At 36.8% G+C, this 17370-nt stretch overlaps 1 protein-coding gene across 1 annotated transcript in view; it reads left to right on the top strand.

Annotated features, from left to right (window-relative positions):
• The window catches only part of LOC126263057 (Down syndrome cell adhesion molecule-like protein Dscam2), a 551657-nt gene that overhangs the window by 473060 nt on the left and 61227 nt on the right, over positions 1–17370 (top strand). Inside the window, exons 28-31 of the mRNA XM_049960035.1 lie at positions 8935–9120; positions 14247–14537; positions 14657–14801; positions 14886–15052. Coding sequence (XP_049815992.1) covers positions 8935–9120; positions 14247–14537; positions 14657–14801; positions 14886–15052 — 789 coding nt within the window. The remainder of the gene's footprint in view (positions 1–8934; positions 9121–14246; positions 14538–14656; positions 14802–14885; positions 15053–17370) is intronic.

Below are 17370 nucleotides of genomic sequence, written 5' to 3'. Positions count from 1 at the left end.
CTTTCAGTTTCCTCCCTAGACTTCTCATCACATGCTCCAATGGATAGTTAACTTCCTGTCTAGCTTTCACATCAAATCCTGAAACACTGTTTTGTGTACTAAGTATGCTGTTCAATAGCTTCCTCACATCACATGGTATATGTTTTGTCTATGTATACTGAAAAAATAAGTATTCGGGGTTCACATCAGAATGCATTAAAAAGTGTTCACATATATGGCACATTAATAAACAGAGCTAAATGCAATGAAAAAACAAACTAGTAAGATAAAATACACAGATATGCTAAAGATGTCTCAAAGTAACATTTACTTAGCAATTAGCATATTAGAAGAAACTATGTACGCAAGCAAGACAAGTTGGTCTGCACTGATGCAGCATCCAACAAATGCCTATAGAATGAGGTATGGACAATAGTCCAAGATGTACTGACATAAGAATTCTGTGTTTAACATATATGTGTGTTTGGTTTGCACATATGAAACTTTAAGATACTATTCCTAATATTTAATTTGATTTGATTTATTATTGGTCCTGTAGATCATACAATTTCTACAGCAAAGCACATCATGATATAGGACAAGTAAATTTAAAAATTATGTTAGGATGGTATATGACGAGAGATGACAGTAGTGGCACGTAACTCACATAGCAGAATACATATAGCATATATAGACAAAATATAAAAACGGTGGTGTGAGATGAGAGATGACGGTCATGCATACTGCACGTAGCAGAATACATATAAGAGATGCAGACAGAATATGAGTAACAAACAATAATTAAATTATCTTGCTAAGTAGAAATATCTACAAGTGAATATACAGCTTATTACAAGTAATTAAAATATTGTGGTACATAGTTCACATAGCAGAATACGTACATGAGATACAGACAGAATATAGATAAGATACAATAATTAAATTATCTTACTAAGTAAAAACATCTACAACTGAATAAACAGCTTATTGCAAGTAATTAAAATTTTGTTTCAAGAAATTCATGTATGGAATAGAAACAGTGATTTAGTAGCAATTCCTTTAAATTAATTCTCATTATTTTTGGGTATCTGCTTGTTTTTGTGTCTGTTGGGAGGTGGTTGTATATTTTAATGCCCATACATTTAACCCCATTCGCATATAATTTTGTGTTGTTGGCTATAATTTGTAACTGTGTTTTGTTTCTGGTGTCATGTGTGTGGCAGTCTGCATTTCTGTCGAGGGTGTCCAAGTGCTGTACTGTAAAACAAGCTAGTTCCAATATATAGAGGCATGGCAGTGGCAGGATTTTTAGCTGTTGAAATATTGGTTTACAGTACACATGAATAAAATGAGTCTTCACTCAATTTACCACAACACCCATGACTTTACCCAAAAAGAGTTCATGACAAATAAATTTAATTATTCTCTGCAGAAGACACAGGAATGATAATAATAATAATAATAATAATAATAATAATATTTAACACTAACAGAATCAAAAAATAAGAAATTTCATTACTAGATAGTTGATAGAATTGTCCCACTTCAAAACTGTAAAATGATCTACCCATCTACCCATTTAGTCACACGTCATGTATCTATCAAATTCTAAAGCACACTGCTATTACAAAAGAGAATTATATAGTTGTGTGAACCTGCAAATATAGTGTGGCATAGATTTAAACTGAGTCATTGGATAAGACAGAACATAAGAAATCACATCATCTTACATAATACATTCCTGACAAAGGAGAAAGAAAAAAAAAATAGATACTTACGGATCACTTCTATGAGCTTTCAGTTCAGTGATATTGTGTAATCCAAACAACTTCTTAGATTTAGGATACACAAATCTGTACCAATCAGGATGTGGATTGTTAGGAATTTCAAAAGGTCCTATATAAATATCGAAACATTTCTTTATCTCAGATGTCAACACTTTAGATTTCTCTTTGGCTTTCATCAATACAAGATCTCCTACCTCAAACTTAGAACATCTGCCTTTACCATCATGTCTCTGCCTTCTCCTATCCCCCTGCTTTATCATCATCTCCCTGACATGCTCTTCTCTCTCTTGCAGTAACAGAATTTTACATGGTGTAAACTCAGCATTCTCAGAAATAATGTTATCTGGTGTGTGGTTAAACATAATTTCAAATGGTGAAAAACCTGTTGAAGAATGTAGCAAGCTGTTCATAATATCCTCAAAATCACTGACATAATCTATCCAACTTATATGATTGTTACTACAATATGTTCTAAACAGTCTTCCAATTTCTCTCATATATCTTTCTGCAGGATTACTTGACAGATGGTACACAGAGGTTAGAATATGCCTTATTTTTGTGTGATCAACAAAAGCTTTCCAAGTTTGTGATGTAAACTGAGAACCGTTGTCAGATAAAATTGTTTCAGGAACACCCACCTGATTAAAATATGTGTTTTCTAACTTAGAAATCATTTGCTTACTGGTTGCTATCTTACTAAGAAACAGTCTTTTGAACTTCGAAAATACATCAACCGCCACAAAAATATAACAAAATCCATTCTGTGACTTAGGCAAAGGTCCATCGACATGAGATCTAGGTTCTTATTGGGCAGTATGTTTTGCATTTGGCCTCTAATTGTTTGGTTACTTATTTTCACTCTTTGACATCTGTCATTATTCTTCTTGACTCTCCTTCCTATGTGATAGGAGTAGATATTTTCCTGAATCTTTTGTGCAGACCAAAACTCTCATGTGTATAAGTAATTAAAGTAAATTCCAGTTACCGGTAATGTGGTTTCCAATCATCTGAGTCAATCTTATGTCTTCTGAAGAAAATACCCCTGTGTACCTATAATATTTTTCTGTCATTTCTCCTCCTTTCTTATCCAAGATGCTCTTAACCAGTTTCCAATTTTGATCATGATTTTGATACCTGCAGATGTCTTTGAAATTTTCAAGACCTTTGTTTCCTCTTTCACACCTCTCAAGTACATAATTTTAAACTCTTTCTTTCCTTCTCCAAAGTTGTTAGATAATTCACTCCCAAAAAGTAGCCTAGACAAAGCACCAGCAACTACATTGTCTGTGCCCTTAATGCATATGATTTCATAATTAAACTGCTGTAAAAACAAGGCCCAATGAATATTCTGTTATGGTATGGCTTACACACCCAGAGATAACGTAATGCTTTGTGATCAGTATGGATGATGACTTTGTAACCTGGTAAATAATTTATAAACTTGTTGAACACCCAATGTACAGCCTAAAGTTCTTTTTCAGAAGCAGAAGCACTGTAACGTGTATCTCTTTTCATGCTTCTGTGATACTCTGCTAGCTAATACAAGATATCAGTGTTCAATAACACCTTCAATTTCAGCCCCCTGAAATAAATGAGGACCAAAACCATCACTACTGCCTTTTCAAAATACAAAAAGGAAGAGAAAAATCCAGTTTGAACAATATCTGACTTTGACATACCTGTCCTTTGATTTCATTGAAAACATACTGACATTCCTGATTCCAATCTCAAACAGTATTCTTCTTAAAAAGTTCACACAGGCACGAAGCATTCAAACCTTGGCTGCTACAAAATTTTCTATACATTACTGTTAACCCAAAAAATTATTTGAGCTGTTTTTTTGTCGCGAGGGGTAGGAAAATTAGCAATAGCATCAAGTTTCTCTTTATCAGGTGCAATTCCTTTCACAGATATAACATGTCCTAAAAATTTTACTTCTTCCACAACAAATTTACACTTGTCTATTTTCAAAGTCATACTTCCTCCTTCCAATTTTGAAAACACATCTCTCAACAGATCCAAATGTTGTTCCCAATCTTTTCAGCGACCAAAATGTCATCAACATACTCAATTAATTTTGAACTCACTTCACTTCCCAAGACAGAATCTAGAGCTCTTACGAATTCACACGTAGATACATTTAGCCCAAATGGCATCACACAATATTGAAAACACTTAGCTCCATACAAAATGCAGTATACTTTCTAGGATTAGTTTCAAGTGGAATCTGGTGGAATCCAGAGGTCAAGTCCAAACTACTCATGAATTTTACATAATCAGATTTGAGTAATAGCTCGTCCGTGTTCTCAGGATGGTCATTCTCTCTGATAAGGAACTTATTAAGATGTCTAGAGTCCAAAACAATTCTCAATCTACCATTTCTCTTACTTACCACAACCAAAGGCTTATTTCAAGCACTCCTACTTCCCTCAATTACTCTCATGTTTCCTTTTTCTGAATTTCTTTCTCAACATCTTTCCTTTTTGAAAATGGTATATTATATGGCTTGAGAAAGAAAGGTTGTCGATCTCTAATGTAAAGAATGCACTGATAGCCTTTCACTTTCCCTGGTCTTTCACTGAATACATTTATAAACTCCAGTAACAAAATCTTAAGATGTTCCTTTTGTGGGTGATTAGCTTGTAGCTTCTGTCACTTTAGAATGTACTACACTTTCAAAATCCTGATCCTCAGTCTCATCAAAATTTATATCATCATCAAACATGTGGTACTCACCTTCATTCACAATGTTTTGCAAATAGTTACAACTTTTCCCAAAGTTTAAAACACAGAAATTAGTTTTCATGTAAGTATTATCTTTAGGTTCCAAAATAAGCAATTCTTTAGCGCTCCATCGAAAACAAACCTCAACTTACATTATACAATCCATACTGACAATTATATTTTCTTACAGATTAGGGATCACTAAGCATCCATGTTTAAAGGTCTTGTCTTCTATACTAAAAGTTAAAAATACCCAAGATTTTACCAATTTGCTTTGCTAACCTGTAGCTCCTTTTATCTTTACACCTACAATGGGCATTTCCACAAAATTCTTAATACACTTGATCTTGTCTCTAAATTGTTGAGATATGCCACAAATTGGGCTACCTGTATCAGTCAAACAGTTACCATCCCACTGATTGGTCTTACTTTTAATGTGAGGACACCCAAAACCTAAATCATCTTCTCTGTTGTCAGACACTTCATGCAAAAGATCACTTTCAATTTCATCAAATGCTGCATTCATACTGTCTTCACAAGGCTTTATCAACTTTACAGGTATCATAACATTAACACAATGAATAGATTCCATGGCATAACCAACATCACTTGTTACGGGAGGAACACAAAACACATTACTGTCAAAATTACACTTACTGCTTAGATCCTCTTTCACTTCATTCCACCAGTTGGGATACAAATTCTGGCTAACCACAGCTAACTTATTCCAGAATGCACATTTATCTATGTTATCATCAATCTGGTAACAAACAAAGTTCAAAACGTTTTCACCTTTATTTTGCAGGCTCCAGATACCTCACCTTTACTGTTTGGATCTTAACCTTGCATGACAGTAATGAAAAACTGTTTTGACTGGACTGGTATTCCTTGACCCTCACTTACAACATCACATACACACTTACCTTACCTGTATTGTCAGCATCATTTACAAATAACCCTGAAACTTCATTATTCTTGAACTCCACAAATACCTGATACTCATCATCATCATCATCCTCATCATCATCATATTCCTCTAAAATTACTTCATCAACAACATCACTGACAATACAAGTCTCATCTCCATCAAAATCACTTACCTCACCTACATTCATTTGCAATAAGCCACCAGTCTCAGACTTAACAACATCAGTTACTCCACAGTCCTCATTCACATCTACATCAAAAATACCACCTATTTCACATCCAATACAGTCATCACCTGATTAACATACATCAATAATACATTTGTCAACCCAACAGAAGAAATCATTAGTACATATGTGGCGTAGAGCGCCATAAATATCGATATTTGTTCAGTGTATAAGTGTGCTATCTTTGAGGAGTGGGCTTTGGGAGGATTTTAGCCGCTAACGGCAGTTAGCCTCTGGACTTGTATCTGTGTAGAAGCGAAGTGCTAATAAATCTGTATCTGAGAGAATTCTAGCTGTTTACCTACAACTATATCCTATTCCCTCATATACTACATCAAAATTCTCACTAATCTCAAATTCTGCTTTATGATTAGCATTTACATCACCATAATGAAACATGGTATCCTAAAACTTTTGATCAATACATAAATGAGAAAGTTGATTTTCCTTCTGTTCAGTTTCAGGTACATGTGCCATATCCTTAACATCGTATTTATAACAATGTATTTTAAGTCCCATACATTTTGAATGTTTGGTTTTGAAATGTACGATATAGGTTTTTGCAATGTTCAGTTTCAACCCATTTAACTGGAACCAGTTTTCTAAGGTATCCAGTGAGCTTATGATGGAGCTTGGAATTTTTTCTGCATCATCATATTCAATTAAAACTGATGGGGAATTTACATTTATGTGTACATCATTTACATAGAACAGGAACAGGATTGGTCCCTAAATGGAGCCTTCAGGCACACTTGTGATACTGTACTCCATTTACAACAATAATTCACTGCATCTGAGGTGATAAGTTACCCTTTGTTTTTTATTGTGTACGTATTGTGTGAGTCTTAATCCCATATTTATCTGATTTGTAGATGAGCAAGTCATGATTCACGGAGTCAAATACTTTCATGATATCACAGAGGATTCCTGCAACTTTACCCCTCTGATCTAGCGATTTGCAAATACTTTCATGATATCACAGAGGATTCCTGCAACTTTACTCCTCTGATCTAGCGATTTGCATATCATTTCAATAAAGTTATTCACTGCATCCATCACTTCATACTCATATTAACAGTACTAAAGGACATACCTGCAATATGAAAACTGTTCCTCTGAATGAATGATATTCCATTTTAACAAGTTTCTGTTTTCATTCACAAATTTTATAAGTAAATGTGTTGTGAAGTTACTGTACCAATTTTGTAAATAGAGGTCTGTATGAGTTTCATTAATTAACACCATTTGTGGTCAAGATAGCTTACTTTTGAAAATATGCTGCCTGAACAGGGTTGCCCTTTAACTATTGTACCATGTAATGATCATGTATCAATTGAACACAAACTTCATGAAAAAAGGGTCCTCTACCTGTACATTTTATATAAAACAGACTATTTTACAGTTAAGGCTTATTAAATATGGCCTCATTTTCGAGATACTTAAAGATAGGGTGCATGAATGCTGCAAATAAAATATTATGTAACATTATTTCTTGGAAGATGATGTGCAGGTAGCCGGTATTTACATCCTTCCAATATCATTTTCATTGAGCTGTGGTCTAAGGCAGAGTTTTGTGCCTAACATTTGTGACAGTCTTAGAAGCTATGGAAATACAGTTAGTTTATTTTCCACAAACTTGTTCAGTTAGATAAAACTGCCAAAATTAGATGGGGGAATTTGCATTGGAGAATCAATTATTACATCTCCCACATCCTTCCTAATTCCATCTATTGTCCACATTAAGTGGTGGTAGAACACAGGGTTGAAGGTGAAGAAAGAAGGGTGAAGGAAAAGGACTGGAGAGCTCTAGGAAAAGGGGTAGATTTCGAGAAAGTCACCCAGAACTGCAGGTCGGGAGAGACATACCGTATGGGATGAGAAGGAAAGACTGATTGTTGGGGACTGCATCAGATGAGATTTGAAAACCTCAGAGCTTAAAAGTGGAAGACAGGTTAATATGCAAGACAGAGATTACTAGTAAAACATTGTGCACGAGTTAATAAGAGTGAAAAGCTAAGTCATTGTATGCAACAGAGGTAGGGAGGGGGGTGAAAAATAGACGGGAAAGACAATGAAAGATGTAGAAAACTAAAACGGAGTGAAGCAAAGAGTAGTTATAGTGAAGAAATGCTGAGACAGATTAATGTAAATTAAGGCCAGGTGGGTGGTGAGAATGAAGGACATGTTGTAGTGCTAGTTCCTACCTGCAGAATTCTTAGAAACTGGTGTCTGGGGGAAGCATCCAGATGGCACATGTGGTAAAACAGGTGCCGAGGTCACAAATGTCATGTTGTAGAGCATTCTCTGCAACAGGATATTGTGAGTTGCCAGTATACACCCTCTGCCTATGCCCATTCATCCTAATTGATAATTTGGTGGTAGTCATGCTGATGTAGAAGGCCGAACAGTGTTTATATAATAGCATCCCATCAGAGGCTACCTGTAAAAGTAGCAATGTCGTATAACATCTCTGCTGCAATTTCTGTACAGCATTTTATGTGTGCATGACTACTAACCAGCCATCCATCAGAATGAATGGCCACAAGCAAACTGTGGTCAACAGCAGAGTGACCACCAGTGGCAGAATATACTCAGAAGCATAACATGCTCATTTTCAGTGGTTGCTTCCGAATTCTCCCCCAGCCCCTCCCCCTCTCCAGCACCAACCACCAGCTTTTCTGAACTACGTAAATGAGAGTTATCCTTGAAAAACATCCTTCACTGCCATAATTCTCCTGGCCTCAATTTCCGCTAGCCCACTGACTCCACACCCTCTACCTTCATCTCCCTTTCCTCTGTCCTGGATCCCCTCCCTTTCACCAGCTCCAGTGGCTAGTGTTGCATCCCTATCCCATACATCTACACCTCTCATTTCCATATTCCTATTGTTGTATCCTGAGTGCTGAAGACTGCTGGTGGTGGCCTCCTGTTGACATGGTGTGTGGTAGTAGTTGCACCAATCTAAGGGTCATGTGCCTCAGGCTCTCAGCAGTTGGAGGAAGTAGTCGCTTATGGCTGCCTCTTGTGGTAAACTGCATAATCATTACTGCCAACTTTGTATAGCGGAACGATGCCTCCTGCATAAAAGATTTGTCAAAAAGCATTTGGTTTGTGTCCATGCCAAGAATTCAATGACAATGTTAGATACATTACTTAAAACTGATGATCCTTTTAGTAAATTCTTAAGCCTGTCTGAGGAAGTATACTCTGTCATTACTTGGTGTTTACTGTCTGCTTTTAATAGAATTGGTAGATGTGTCTTAAAACTAAATGTCACTGCATGCTTCCAGGCTATGTGCTGAACTACAAACATGAGCATGGAAGTTGGGAAGAAGTACTCTTGGAAGCTGAAAGGACCTCTCACATTCTGAAAAACTTGCGTTGTGGTGGCACATACCAGGCTTACATCACAGCACATAATAATGTGGGAAGTAGTCATCCAAGTCCTACAGTCACTGTTATAACCAAAGGCACCAGTAAGTTGTTCATGGTACCATTCATTTTACTGTTTAGTGAATAATTCTTTGTGAATTGTCTGATTTACCATCATTTAATCAAACAAATTTTATAAGATATAACTAATAAAACTTTGGTTACATTTGTTGTAAGATAATTACTTCAGACAGATTTTCATAACTTTTTTTGTACAAAATACATTTCAGAATTTTATACCTCTTAGACCAGATGATAGCTATCATTCCCTGAGCTTTATCTGTACTCCTTGAGAGTGCTTGTTTCTCAGGTCAGTCAGAGTGGTCTTGAAAGTCCACCCTGAAAGACAAACATACTGTGTGTGGAGGGAATCTGCCAGTGATGTAGAATAGTTCAGTATGTCTTTCTTGTGAGACCAAATACCTGTGTTGGGACCTTACCAGATCTGTTAGATGTTAAAGAAACTGTTTGCTTCTGGCCTCATACATGGTCCAGAATTATATAGGACTTGTTGCTTGTGCTGTTTACTTTGTTCTGTCTGCAACATTTTTACATTTTTTCCTTTTTTTGTTCATGTTTACACCCAGCCATGATAGTGATATGTCATGCTTCACAGTTTCATGTTGTTATCCACCATGTCCCAGAATTTGCTAACTGGATGCTTTTGCCTATATTTTGTACTGAACAGAGTTAGCAGATTTTTAAGTGTGGCAGTTTTGTACTCCGTCTACGAGGGTAATCCCAAAAGTAAGGTCTCCTTTTTTTTTATAAGTACATAGACCTGTTTATTTCTACAATGGTTTACATCAGTTTACAGCTTGAACATTTAGCTATTTTTCCACACAATCACAATCTTTGTTGATACGTTTTTGTAGACACTGTGGCAGTTTTTGTATGCCCATGTCATACCAGCTCGCCGCCATGCTGTTCAACAAGTTATGAACCTCTTCTTTCACCTCGTTGTCAGAGCTGAATCACTGGGACCACAATTAATGCTGACAGGTACTGTGAGACTCTGAAAAAACTCAAACGGACAATTCAGAACCAGAGAAGAGGAATGTTGAGAAAGGGCGTACACATTCTCCATGACAACGCTCGCCCACACATTGCTTGGCAAACCGTTGCTCTCCTGCAACAGTTTCAGTGGAACATAATCACCCACCCACCCTATAGTCCTGACTTGGTGCCCAGTGACTATCACCTGTTCCCTAGATTAAAAGAACATTTGGCCGGAAAGCGATTCAGCTCCGACGACAAGGTGAAAGAAGAGGTTCATAACTTTCTGAATAGCATGGCGGTGAGCTAGTATGACATGGGCATACAAAAACTGCCACAGCGCCTACAAAAATGCATCAACAGGAATGGTGATTATGTCGAAAAATAGCTAAATGTTGAAGCTGTAAACTGATGTAAATCATTGTAGAAATAAACAGATCTATGTACTTATAAAAAAGTAGGAGCTTACTTTTGGGATTACCCTCATATTAATAATGTTAGCAATGTAGGAAAAGATAGTTGCTACTTACCGTAAAGAAGACATGATAGGTTGCAGACAGGCACAATTACAAGACACTTACATAAACCTTTTGGCCACAGCCTTCATCCGTAAAGAGAGGCACATACTATTCACACACATAAGCAGGCTCACCTCAGGCACGCATGACTGCCAACTTCAGCATCTCAGGCATAACTTAAGTTACGCAGTGGTGGAAACCACATGCTCATCCATGTGCTAACTATCCAATACAAGGCTATACCAGTCCAGGTAAGAAGCAGTGATGGTCATAATTCACTTTTTGAGGCAAGTCAGATAATAGCAACTGAGAGTGGATCTGCTGCTAGTCGACCTCATATTTGCCTGCTACAGAAGTTCCTGTGACTGGTCTGTGATATTGTCAGATTTCCCACAGCAGGCACTCTTGCCAGACAAGGGCAGTGCGTTATCTAAGGTTTCCAAAAAATATTCCACTTCTGAGTTCTTGCTATCGTCTTCATTTATAGGAGCATGACAGTAATCAGCATTTAATTTTTTTCCATACTGCAATGTTAGAAGGGACAGTCATTCTGATGGATAATAAAAATTTGTAGTAGAGTCCATCACATTACAGTTGATGGGAAATGCCATTCCTAGACATGGAATACCTCAGTTGTAACTATTTCCTACTCTTCCTTAAAAGCTGGGAGAGTTATAGAATTCCATAGTGTTGTTATCTGTGAACTGTGTTTGCTTTAATACCAAAATAGAAATTGTTGTCTTAGTTTTCCAGTTTCTAAGACAGAATTAATGTTCAATGTTCGAATATCATTAATATTATATGTAAAATTTGGATCAATATTGCAGTGAAATAGTTAATGCAGACAGTTAATTAGTGAAATTTTGGGTTCAATTATTGCAGTTTCTTTACTCTTTAAAAAGTATGTCTGAAATTCACTGGTGACCATAATTTTGTCTTGCTATAATTTGTACGTACAGTTTAGTGTGACCTGTTACCTAGCAGAAATACTTTACAATCTGCCTTATTTTGGGTATTGACTATGGTACATTTTGGGGAAGAATATATACCTTCAGTCTGATTGCCTAAACAAATCTATAGTAACATGATAACAATGAACTTTTTGTAAAATAACAGATCAAGTGACATATAATCTTGTGTATGAGTGAGTATTATTATCTGTGTTAAGAAACTTATCACTTAAGTCCAATCTAATACAAAATAGTCTTGTTTTATTCAACTAACTGTTCAATCCCATTATTGATGATTCCTATTTAAACCCTTTTAATATTTCCAGCTAATAGTTCCGTCTTATGATTCAGTGCTTTTACCATTAACAGTTTTGAATCACAAGCCAAATTTGGATAAAAAATACAAGGTGACAAATTCAAAAGGTAGCTAGGCCTAACCATAAATAATCTTGTTGTTTGTGTAGAGTCACAAGAGATATATCACAATCAACAATCTGATATTTATAAAATTTCAAGAGAGTGGTGAACTCTGTGTAAAGTGCTTCGACTGCAGCAGGGGCTGAGAACCACGCTTTGACATACACACTGAGAAGGAAGGTACAAATTGCTTCCTTTTTGAGGTGATCACTCAAATTTAGCACAGAACACAAATTTTTTCTGCTAATAAAAGGCTTTTGTCATCCAACTTGTGCAATGGATAGCCCCTGGAACAAATAAATATATTTGAGAGTCATCACTGCTTGACTTCCTCCTCTCCTTTTTCACTTGTGGTGATGGAAGTTTTGAGACAGTATTTTCATTTGATATTCCTGACACTATCTCAAAATCAAGTAACTCCAATTCACCATTAGTGGCATCATGCCAGCAATGTGGCAATTCAGTCAGAGAAAATGGTAAGAAAGCTTTGAATGAATGTAAGTCAGACAACTGAAATACAAGTAAAATTAATAACATTTAATGAGTTGAGAGTTTTCTCTTCTTTTACTTTCAAGTGTATTCATTTATAACAGTCATGTGATAAATGCATAAATAATTGATTTAGTCAATTGATGAATTTCATGTTCACTTTGCTCTCACCACTTCCAACTGTCTATGCTTTCTCAGAGGCTCTTCTGTCTTTCTCAAGTATCTGTTAGTCAATTCCATACACCACGGCTGTCCTTTAGACTGTTATTGATCAAAAATGTCATCGAGATTTTAGCAAAATTTGTTTCTTTTGGCTTATTATTGTCCAATGACCTTCCAGTTTGTTTTTGTAGTTGCCAACACTGTTCACATGAAACTTCTAATTTTGGTACAAAGTTTCTCAGCTTCTGTCAGAATTTATGCCAATTTGCAATAAATCATCACTTCCTGTACAGATAGTATGCAACTTTGATGCACAGTTAATTTACAGAACTGCAGATTGTAGGTGAAAACCTTTAATGTTTATTTGACAGATGACAGTTTGCTTTCAGTTATTACATGGGAGTAATACCAGAGTAAATACATTTTCTTCCATAAACAAACTGATAAATGAAGACATTGTCCTTGCTACAATTGTTGCCTTCCCTCAAAAGTGGAAGACTGCTGGGGTGGTCAGTGTTGGGTCTTAAAATGAATGGTTCTGCTCAGTGTGCTCTCTCTCTCTCTCTCTCTCTCTCTCTCTCTCTCTCTCTCTACCTGTCTGTGGTCATTCACATGTCACATCACACAACCTATGCAATGTGTGACATGAGAATGCATTCCATTGAGACTAAAGTAAACAAAACTGCCTGTATTTGTTATTAGATGAATTTGTCATGCAGAAATAATATTTTGCAACATTGATAGTTTAATCGTTATGAATTTTCCAGTTTTGAAGACACAGGAGCACCTGTTACCCTTGTCCTACTGAGCCCAAATTCCACACAGCTCATTTTTTTTTACTGAAGGGTAGACAAAGAAAAATTGTAAAAAATTAAAAAGTACCAGATAAAAGCCACCCTACTGCATATCTTGCAAACACACCCTTAAATATCTTATAATTCTTGTACTCAATGTGAAGTACATTTACTACATAATGGTATTTACTGCTTATCAAATAATGAGTTTTAGCTGAACTGTATTTTTCACAATTACAGTACAAGACAAAAAAATCTTTGTCTTGGATTCAGAGTTGAGTTATGCACTCTGATGCAAATTTTTCCCAACAACTTTCCATGCCATACAAAACAAGAAATTACAAATTCCTTCCAATTAAAAGGAAAAGACCTCAGTAACTACTCTTTCTACAACTTACCTGATTATCTAAAATCTGGGACTGAAAAACGACTGTTAAGTACATGACAAATAAAAATGTTCATTGTAAAGATGTGTGACACACAGTAGTGTGTTGTAAATATGCCTCTGGCTTGCCTTTCTTGGAAAAATATCAATGAATTCATGCAAATAGAAGCTTCCAACATGAAATAAACAGAAGATATTTAATACAACTTATGAAGCAACAGCTTCTATTCAAATATTAACTTTCCGCCTAATTTACTAGGTTAAATGTAAGTAGTGTAACTGCAAATAGTGTTAAGCAGCATAGTCAGATTTTATTGTGCTGAGGTCTCTTAACAACCAAGAAAAATTTAATTCATTCTAATTTCTGTTAATAATTTTATGAAAAGGATGAAATTTCTATTATATTATGAGCAACCAAATAATGCAGTGCTAATGAAAATCATTGAAACTTCTTTACAGGACCAAAGATCCCAAACCACAAAAGCATGGTCACATCAAATGCTACTTCTCTCTCCTTACATCTGCAAACTTGGCCAGATGGTGGATGCCCAATTTTGTACTTCGTTGTTGAATATCGAATTTTGAAAAGCAATGCCAAATGGATTTTGATCAACAATAGTGCACCTTCAAGAAACTTCTTAATAAGAGATCTTCAGCCAGCCACTTGGTATGAGCTCCGAATTACAGCTCACAATAGTGCTGGGTCAACAACAGCGCATTTCACAAGTGCCACAACAACAGTTTTGGGAGGTAAGTGACACATCTTTCATTTAACCTCAGGCATTGCACTTTTTTATATGATCTAGGATATAAATTTTACAGTGTATCTTCATGAAAATATAAACTAGCATTTCTGATCACTTTAATAGCAACAGTTGCTCCAGTGAGTGAGAGACAAAATCTGAAAAATACCTTACACTTCTATGAGGATGTTTATTTAATGGTACCTATTGTCTGCTCAAGTATCCTCATGCTGTCTGCAGCGATATTTTTCTATGTGGCCATACACAGAAAGTAAGTTACTGGATGTATTGTTAATCAGCAGATACATTCTCCATGTTTCTGTAAAGGCAGAGCTTTCTCATTTCATCTTTCCAGACACTGTCTGCAAAGTTCAGAACGGAAAAATAGCCTAGGTGTACCTGAGAGCTTAAGCATTAGCAAGGAAGCTGCTGAAATGGACAATAAGAAGAATTTTCAACAAATATATTCATCATCACCAACCAAATCCGATGGGCACCATAAAGCCACAGAAAAATCTTCTGGTAAGTTTGTGGATCAAATTCTTGAGATTGCACTTTGGCTTTCTCATAATATTTCATCAACTTCCATAGGTGCCTTACTCATGTGAGTCAAGAAGATTGGTTGCTTACTGTTTGGACTCCTAAAAAAGACAGTGAACGGAAAGGCCACATGCCACAAGTACAGTCTATCTAGCTCATAGCTTGACTGGAGTTGAAACAGTAAGCAACACAGATCTCTGCTCGACTCAGTGCTGAGAATGGTAACTAAGAAATCTGTTAAAATATTGTGAGAAAAATTATATCACCTACTTGTCTACAGATCTGGGGATAATATACAGGATGTTACAAAACAATATTGGCAAACATTGAGTGGCTGTGGAGTGTTTCTTGAGAAATAACTAGAGGAGATGAACATATGTTGGAAAATGCCACCCAACAATGCTACAGAGCATCAAATTTATTGGGACTAATGTCAGTCTCTAGGATACCCCTTCGGCAGTAAGTGAGAGATTTTACAGTGCTACTGCACTGAATGGTTGATAAAGTGTTGCTCCTATAAGCAGGGACATATTTGATGACACTTAATGTTCTGAATGACATCAGGGCCGTAACAAGAAATTTTGCTTGCAGTGAATCAGTGTATACGAGGTGCATTCAAGTTCTAAGGCCTCCGGTTTTTTTTCTCCGGACTGGAAAGAGATAGAAACATGCGCATTGTTTTAAAATGAGGCCGCATTCATTGTCAATACGTCCCAGAGATGGCAGCACCGTACAGCAGATGGAATTTTACCACCAGCGGCGAGAATGAGAACTGTTTTAAATACTTAAAATGGCGACGTTTTCCTTACTTGAACAGCGTGCAATCATTCGTTTTCTGAATTTGCGTGGTGTGAAACTAATTGAAATTCATCGACAGTTGAAGGAGACATGTGGTGATGGAGTTATGGATGTGTCGAAAGTGCGTTCATGGGTGCGACAGTTTAATGAAGGCAGAACATCGTGTGACAACAAACCGAAACAACCTCGGGCTCACACAAGCCAGTCTGACGACATGATCGAGAAAGTGGAGAGATGCTGCATGACGACCTGAAAATGCGAAAAGTGTCATCCAGGTGGGTGCCACGAATGCTGACGGATGACCACATGGCCGCCCGTGTGGCATGTTGCCAACAATGTTGACGCGCAACGACAGCATGAATGGGACTTTCTTTTCGTCGGTTGTGACAATGGATGAGACGTGGATGCCATTTTTCAATCCAGAAACAAAGCGCCAGTCAGCTCAATGGAAGCACACAGATTCACGGCCACCAAAAAAATTTCGGGTAACCGCCAGTGCTGAAAAAATGATGGTGTCCATGTTCTGGGACAGCGAGGGCATAATCCTTACCCATTGCATTCCAAAGGGCACTACAGTAACAGGTGCATCCTACGAAAATGTTTTGAAGAACAAATTCCTTCCTGCACTGCAACAGAAAGGTCCGGGAAGGGCTGAGTGTGTGCTGTTTCACCAAGTCAACGCACCCGCACATCGAGCTAATGTTACGCAACAGTTTCTTCATGATAACAACTTTGAACTGATTCCTCATGCTCCCTAATCACCTGACCTGGCTCCTAGTGACTTTTGGCTTTTTCCAACAATGAAAGACACTCTCCGTGGCCGCACATTCACCAGCCGTGCTGCTATTGCCTCAGCGATTTTCCAGTGGTCAAAACAGACTCCTAAAGAAGCCTTCGCCACTGCCATGGAATCATGGCATCAGCGTTGTGAAAAATGTGTATGTCTGCAGGGCGATTACGTTGAGAAGTAATGCCAGTTTCATCAATTTCGGGTGAGTAGTTAATTAGAAAAAAAATCGGAGGCCTTAGAACTTGAATGCACCTCGTAAAACTCCTGTTTGCTGCCAAAGTGATAGACTTGCAGTAGATATTGGCCCCTATAGTTTTAGTACTCTGTGGAATCATTGGATTGTTTTTCCAGACATGGATTCCTATTCAGTATTTGTTCCTTGAGGCACTCTCTACAACCCCATAAAATTTGTCAGTATAATTTTGTTACACCCTTTATGTACATTTTATGCACACAGTTCCACATTAATACTCACAATAACAATAATTTCATACCACTTAAATACGATAACGGGTATGTATTAGAGTATCATATAATATTCATTTACATGGCAGTGACCACAAATGTTATCATTAATTATGGTACTCTGTTGGCCTTCTTTACAAACAGTAAAAAGGTCACAGTGCAAGGTGAGCCTCTTCCATCAGTGTTCCAGATACTCACAAACACTATAGAAGCAATTTTCCAGTAGAAACTTCTTGATTTCAGATGT

The sequence above is a fragment of the Schistocerca nitens genome, chromosome 1 (assembly GCF_023898315.1).
Source record: "Schistocerca nitens isolate TAMUIC-IGC-003100 chromosome 1, iqSchNite1.1, whole genome shotgun sequence".
Lineage (NCBI taxonomy): Eukaryota > Metazoa > Arthropoda > Insecta > Orthoptera > Acrididae > Schistocerca > Schistocerca nitens.
Note: the sequence above shows the minus strand (reverse complement) of the source record. Positions and strands in the feature narration are given on the sequence as shown.